At 60.9% G+C, this 6,525-nt stretch overlaps 1 protein-coding gene across 2 annotated transcripts; it reads right to left on the bottom strand.

The window, feature by feature from the left end:
- Positions 1-6,437, bottom strand: LOC117642890. 2 transcript variants are annotated; one of them, XM_034381513.1, is made up of 8 exons: positions 6,246-6,437; positions 3,452-3,563; positions 3,043-3,258; positions 2,732-2,866; positions 2,163-2,359; positions 1,894-2,065; positions 1,412-1,603; positions 1-834 (listed from the first exon to the last, which is right to left on the bottom strand). In XM_034381513.1, the coding sequence occupies exons 1-8, from the start codon at positions 6,254-6,256 to the stop codon at positions 541-543; spliced, it is 1,329 nt and encodes a 442-aa protein (XP_034237404.1). In that variant the 5' UTR covers positions 6,257-6,437; the 3' UTR covers positions 1-540. The 2 variants fall into 2 exon arrangements, with proteins under 2 accessions (XP_034237404.1, XP_034237403.1); XM_034381512.1 differs by lacking the exon at positions 6,246-6,437 and adding an exon at positions 5,469-6,031.
- Between the last annotated feature and the right edge of the window lie 88 nt (positions 6,438-6,525).

The following is a 6,525-nucleotide window of genomic DNA, read 5'->3' as shown; positions in this document are numbered from 1 at the left end:
TTTAGGAATTACAAAATTTATGCTATAGATGATATAAATGTAAATCAAACCGAATATTAGTGCTGGTTATTCATACCTAGTCATTATACAGAACTGTTATTAAATGTATGAGAAATCACAAACTCTTTATATTTATTCACACGCTCACTGCCATGCCATTTCACAGGCAGACTGCGACGCTGGGCTACGCCACTACGCCACACTGTCCTCCGCCGCGAGGCCAGGCAACCCATCTAGCGCGGCCGTTTAATTCGTCTTGGGTTCTCCCAGGGTGGGTCTTGCCTGGCCTTGCCTGGCCTTGCCGCAAGGCCGACATGAGCCCCGTGTCGATTCAGCTCCGACCGCTCTCGGCCCGGCCTGGGGCCCAACCGAGCTCCAACCCCAATTCGGTTTGAACCCAGAACTCAGTTTGAACTCTAGTCGGGGTTCGGTTGGGCCTCAGGTCGGTCCTCAGATCATCGGGACTCGAACGGTACGGAACCGCCATTTCGTTGCACTACAAGGCTGTTTTGCGTCGCACTATGCCATGCTGCACGACGTTCAGGAGGGCGACGCGGGCTCGTCGGCGTCGTCGGCCGCCTGGAGGCCCAGCAGCTCCTCCACGGCCTCCTGCATCATGTCGCGGTACTTCTCGTTCTCCTCGTACCACTTGGCGACGAGCGGGCCCCGGGTGGCGGTCTCCACCATGAGGCTGGCCCGCTTGCCGCTGTCCACGAACAGTCCCGCCAGGTCGGCGGGGTCGCCGGCCAGCACGGGCCGGTACGAGCAGCTGAAGGCCCTGCCCACGAACGACAGCCGCTCCACGGACTTGCTCAGGTCGGCCATCGTGAAGTCCTGCCGGGCGCGGCGCGGCACAGCGGGGGCAAGATGGTCATTATTTAGGTCGCTCTCAACGAAACGGTCACGCAGAGTCCGCGCCGCGATCCGTCGATGCCGTGCAATCACCGTCAGAGGGAACGACCCAGCCAGGCCCAGCCCGCACAGTGGGCCTGAAGACCGGTGGAGGCGGTCAAAATTCTAGACGCGGTTTGAGCTCCAGAGTCGCTAAATGGGACTTGAATTGGACGTGCGAACCCACCAATGGATTGCTCTCCGGACGAGGAATCCATTGGTGGGGTCACACGCTCGGTTCAAGTCCCGCTTAGCGACTCTGGAGCTCAAAACGCGTCTAGATTTTTGGCTGCCGGCCTTCTGGCCCACTGTGGGCCGCCGGGACGAGCCAGCGCTCTCGCGTGCGGAGCAGTGCGGAGTAGCAACGGCTCCATTCCTAATTGCAGTCACGGCATATGACAGCACGCTGATCCCGAAGAGTACCTCGCCGCTCTGTCTCTCTCGCACCCCATGAGTGCGAGAGAGACAGCGAAGTGCCGGATCGGAATGAGCCGGCGGGTCATGCTAGGACTATGCCCACCTTGGAGATGTCGAGGCCGCGTTCGCGCGTGAAGCGCAGCAGGTCCTCGTGGTAGCCTCGCAGCAGGCTGTCCTGGTGCTGGCGCCGGAAGCAGCGCCGCGTGCCCACGTGCAGGAACATGAGCAGGTCCAGGGCGGGCATGCCGAGGCGCACCATCTGGAAGTCCACCAGGGCGACGTGCTCCACGCGGCCCTGGCCATGCATGTCGACATGAGCCCCAGCTCGATTGAGCCCTTGAGCCCCGACCTGAGCCCACGCCCCAAATGAGCCCCCGCGTCAAAAAAAATTTTTTTTTTGAAAATCTTCAAAGAATGGTGCAAAAGATGCAAGGTTTTTCACGCAGGGTTCGAAATAGACTCAGGTCGGGATCAATCGGGATGGGGCTCATGTTGACCCTGCCGCGGAGCGCGGACAGCCGGCTTTGGACCCGCCTCGCCGAAAGAAACTAAGAGGAGGGAGGGGGAATGGCTGTTTACGGTCACCTCCTTGTCCTTCTTGAACAAAAAGTTGTTGGGCCAGGAGTCCCCGTGGCATAGCACCAGCAGCTCATCGGGGTAGGCGGCGAGCAGCTTCTCCAGGTCGAGCTCCAGGAACAGGTCCCGCGTCTCATCCTGCAGCCGCCACAGCTCCGTCTTGGTCTGCGGCACCTTGAGTCTGCGGGTTCAACGACCGGTGAGAAAGGATTTTTATCGTGCTGCTCCATTTTATTCGGGTCGTTTTGCGCGGGTCGGGATCGAGTCGGCAAACCCACCGGTGGAACATGCGCGGCAGGAGGTAGTCGCAGACGATGTCCGCGGCCACGTCGAACATCCTGCGTCCCGTGTTGCCGGGCCGGCGGTTGACGTACACGTCGTCTCTGAGGTCCGGGACGGCCTTGGCCAGGCGGACGCCGTCGCGGCGCTCCAGCACGAGGGACGCGGCGTGCAGGCGCGCCTGCGCCCGCAGGCACTGCGCATCGCACAACAGTCAGCAGCCATCGCCATCGGCGTACTTTTCCGCAGTTTGGCCGTTTCGCAAGCTTCGCAAGCTCGGCGAACTCGGCGAGGGCATGGCGGCGCCCTCGAGACTTTACTCAGCTGCACTCGCACCGTCACCGTAAATCAGCTAGTTATCACGTTTCCACGCAGCACCAGGCTGATTCCGAGCAGCGGGCCTCTCTTTCTCTCTCGCACTTGAGGGGCGTCCCGCACGGGTGCGAGAGAGACAGACCGAGACGGAATGAGCCTGCAGCGCGGGAGCATGGCGGGAGCCACGGCAATCCCTCTCAAACACCGTCCTTATCAAGCCTCGCGACCGGTGACGGCAAGCCGTCGGACCCACCTGCTGCACCGCGCCGTAGTCGAGGGCGTTCCAGATCCAGTCCGGCTTGCCCGCGTAGCCCCGCCGGATCAGGTCCTCCATGACGACCACGTCGTCCGTGGCCAGGTAGGGCGCCGGCCCCAGGTCGGGCGTGACCTGCGGCAAACAGAGGAGGCCGTCGTGGTGGAGGGAGAGAACGTGAGCACGGCGAGGTGGCCGAACTGTGATCGGACATGCTCGATCCAGGCGCGACCAAGCCGCGCTCCTCAAATGACTCAAAACTTCGTTTTGTAATACACGGACGGCGTAGGCCCCTCCCCTTGGTCTGTTACCCTGGCGGCGGCGCCGAACCACGCCTTCTCCAGCAGGGGCACGGTGTTCATGTAGTACAGCGTCTCCCTGGGGAAGGAGTCCAGGCCGGTGGTGACGTCCCTGGCGTCGGCGCGCTTCACGAACACGTGCAGGGTGCGCGGGCCGTCGGGGCCCTCCACCTCGAGGGCCAGGCTGCCGCACAGCGACAGGAAGCCGTTCACGGCGGACCCCAGTTTCTGGAGGAAGAGGAGAAGAGCGAGAGCCGCCCGTTGGAGCTGCAGGCGGGGGACGCGGCGTGGACGAAGACGCGAAGACGCACGGCAGCGCTCTTCCTCGCTCCGTCTCTCTCGCACCGACACGGGGCGCCCCGTGAGAGAGAGAGATACAGAGCGGCGACCGCGGTGCGCGTAATCAGTCGGCAGGTCGTACCTGGGAGTAGTCGAGGAGGTTGAAGGCGGAGGCCTTACAGGAGAGCGCCCTGCACAGCACCGCCTCCAGCTCGTCGCCCTGCAGGAGCGTGGGCTCGGGCGCCAGCACTTCGCTGCGGACAGGGAATTACACTACAGTCTGGTCCAGAAGCCCCGAGCCATGAGTGCTCTGTGGAGGGGGAGCAGCTCCTCGCATTCATCGGACAAAATATGGACACTCCGCAATCAGGCGTTAAAAATGCCTAGGCAGAATGTGTGGCAAGGAGAAATCTTGCACCCTACCCTACGCAATAGTATAGTACAGTGGTTCTCAACCTTAGGGTCGCGACCCCAAGTGGGGTCGCGAAAAAATTTTAAGGGGTCGCGGCGAGGTAGCTGGGGTGGTGTTTTGGGCCGATTTTAAGCAGCCACTGCGTCTGATCCGAGGCGGGCATTTTGCTCCCTCAACCGGCAATTGGTCTTTGAACCTTCCTTTAGCATGCCTTTGTTACGGAGTGTGATTATCAGTCTTAGTTTGGGAGCAGTATTGTCTCAAAGTTGGCCGAAACGGTCAGAAATGTCTTTGAAAAATCGTGTTTTGGGCCTATTTTAAGCAGCCACTGCGTCTGACCCGAGGCGGTATTTCGTCCTCCTTCAACGGGCAATTGGTCTTTGGACCTTCTTTTAGCATGCCTTTGTTACGGAGTGTATTATCAGTCTTAGTTTGGGAGCAGTATTGTCTCAAAGTTGGCCGAAACGCTCAGAAATGTCTTTGAAAAATCGTTGTGCCGTTTTTGTCAACTTTGGACATCTGCGCCAACTAACGAAATCGCTCCGTACGGGCCTCGAAGACCTCCAAGGGCCAGGCTGCCGCACAGCGACAGGAAGCCGTTCACGGCGGACCCCAGTTTCTGGAGGAAGAGGACAGAAAGATTTTTTAAAGACTTTCTGAGCGTTTGGCCGGCGTGGACGAAGACGCCCCAAACAAGCTATCTCGCCTCTTACGGCACAACGGAGGGCCCAGAGAGAGAGAGATACAGAGCGGCAGCCCGGTGCGCGTATCGAGGCGGCTTAAATCGACCCAGAAGCAGATTTGAAGCGGAGGCCTTGCAGGATTGCGCCCTGCACAGCACCGCCTCCAGCTCGTCGCCCTGCAGGAGCGTGGGCTCGGGCGCCAGCACTTCGCTGCGGACAGGCAATTACCATTGCCGTTGGGAGCAAAAGCCCGCCCGGATCTGTGGAGGGGGAGCTAGCCGCATTCATCGGACAAAATTTCACTCGACGGGTTAAAAATGCCTAGGCAGAATGTGGGCCGAGAAAGGTTAAACCGCTGTAATAGTAGTAGGTAACCCCCCGGCTCACCCGAGGTGCAAAATGCTCGCGGGGTTGGCCCAGCCGGTCGCGAGGTTCGCGTCCAGCTCTGTCCGTCCACTTTTGGCGCCCTCGCCGCACCCCGCGCCACGTACAAGCCCGCGCCGGCCGTAAACGTTATCCGGAGGATGAAAAAATGGCAAGAATTGAATTTGGAACGAGGCTCGCGCCATTTACGAGCTCGGAAACCCATAAAAGCCGCGGAATTTGGCTAATGAATAAGTCACGGACCTCCGCGGGTTATCGCGGAGTCGCGGAGTCGATGGCCGCGACGCCGTCGTCTGCTTCCCTGAGCCTTTCGCCGGCCGGCATGGCAGTCACATCATGCCCTGTCCGCCCTGTCCCACAACATTGACCGCCAATTTCACGCTCGGCCTGGCTTGGGCTTCACGTCAGCTTCACGTCGCAGCGCCGCGCCTCTTCGCCCGCCACTATGACTGTACTCGTCTCCTTATTGGTTAGGTATACGAGGTCGCGGCGTCCGCTTGTTTTATTGGGGTTATCGTGGGTCGTTATGTAGTCTCCGCGCACGACGTCGAATACGACAACGACCTTTCCTCCTCCGGCCTGGTGAAGCCTGGAGCCGGCAGATTGCGTGAGTGCCAACGCGGACCGCGGCACGGCGGCTGCCCCGCGCTTCCTCGTCGACACGTACACTGTACACGTACCTGACGGGGGCCATGAGTGTGAGTGCGTTGGACGGTGGCTTAGCTGGCGGTGCGTCGGTGCGTCGGTGCGTCGGTGCGTCCCGCTTATATAGCCGACTTATCTCGCCCGTTTCTACTCACGCGCGCGTCCAGAGGGGAAAATCGCGCAGGCCATGACCCCCGAGTGGGACCTGAATGTAGGCAACCCAAGGTCCAATCCGCCTGAAGGTAGGCAACTCAAGGCCCAATCCGCTCGCGAGTGGGCAACCAACAGTCCGCCTCTAAGCCTCTAGGTGGGCAGTAAGTGCGACCTGACCCACTCCCTCCCCCTCCCCTCCAAAGAAACTGGTTGACCCTCCTCCAGTCTACATTAGAAAAGTTCTCGCCTTTGCGGTTGGTTGGAGTTGCCCAGTAAGCAGGAGGAGATCGTGCACTGCGCACTTCGTAGACCATGACCATGTGCTCCGGCCTCCGGCCCTGCACCAGGCGAAGGCGAGGCGAAGGCGGCCCCGGTCCCGACCTGTCCCACGACGCTTGACTTGTCACTCCTTATCGGTCGCGCGCTTGACGCTCGTCGCCGCCTCGGAGTCCTCGAGTCTAGCAGGACTAGGACTGTGCTCGCTCGCGCTAATCTCCCGCACCCCTACGGTGCGAGAGACAGAGCTACACACTGTTGGAAATGAGCCTGCTCGCCGGCGGCGGAAACCCCTGCCTGCCTCCACGAGGGCCACGACGAGGGCCTCCCCATCGCCTCCAAGCACCCCGTCAGTCCGCCCCGCCACGCACGCCCCGGCCTACCTCTGCGCCATTGCTGCGGTACGGTTGGTCCGGCAGTGGTCGCTCTCTGGCTGGACTGGGCTGGACGTCCGGAGGTGGAGAGAAGTCGTCGGACAATGCCGGGACAGTAAGACAGTACGACAGTACCCGGCAGCATCACTGTACGAGCAGCGGTGGCATGACCGGTCTCCGCCCCCCACCGTTCCCGCCGGACGAACGCCGGCACGCCGCGGTCTCGCCGTCTGCCTTTGTAATCTTCCTGGTCCCCTTCGGTCCCCTTTAGGTTAATCGCCGATACCGG

The sequence above is a fragment of the Thrips palmi genome, unplaced genomic scaffold (assembly GCF_012932325.1).
Source record: "Thrips palmi isolate BJ-2018 unplaced genomic scaffold, TpBJ-2018v1 HiC_scaffold_16, whole genome shotgun sequence".
In the NCBI taxonomy this organism is placed as follows: domain Eukaryota; kingdom Metazoa; phylum Arthropoda; class Insecta; order Thysanoptera; family Thripidae; genus Thrips; species Thrips palmi.
The sequence above is the reverse complement of the archived record's forward strand: the minus strand, read 5'-3'. Positions and strand labels throughout refer to the sequence as shown.

Coding starts and splice junctions, on each gene's coding strand:
- LOC117642890 (XM_034381512.1), bottom strand. Junction 2,360..2,731: donor ACTACGGCGCGGTGCAGCAG/GTGGGTCCGACG, acceptor TGCGATGCGCAG/TGCCTGCGGGCGCAGGCGCG. Junction 2,066..2,162: donor CTGCCGCGCATGTTCCACCG/GTGGGTTTGCCG, acceptor TTGAACCCGCAG/ACTCAAGGTGCCGCAGACCA.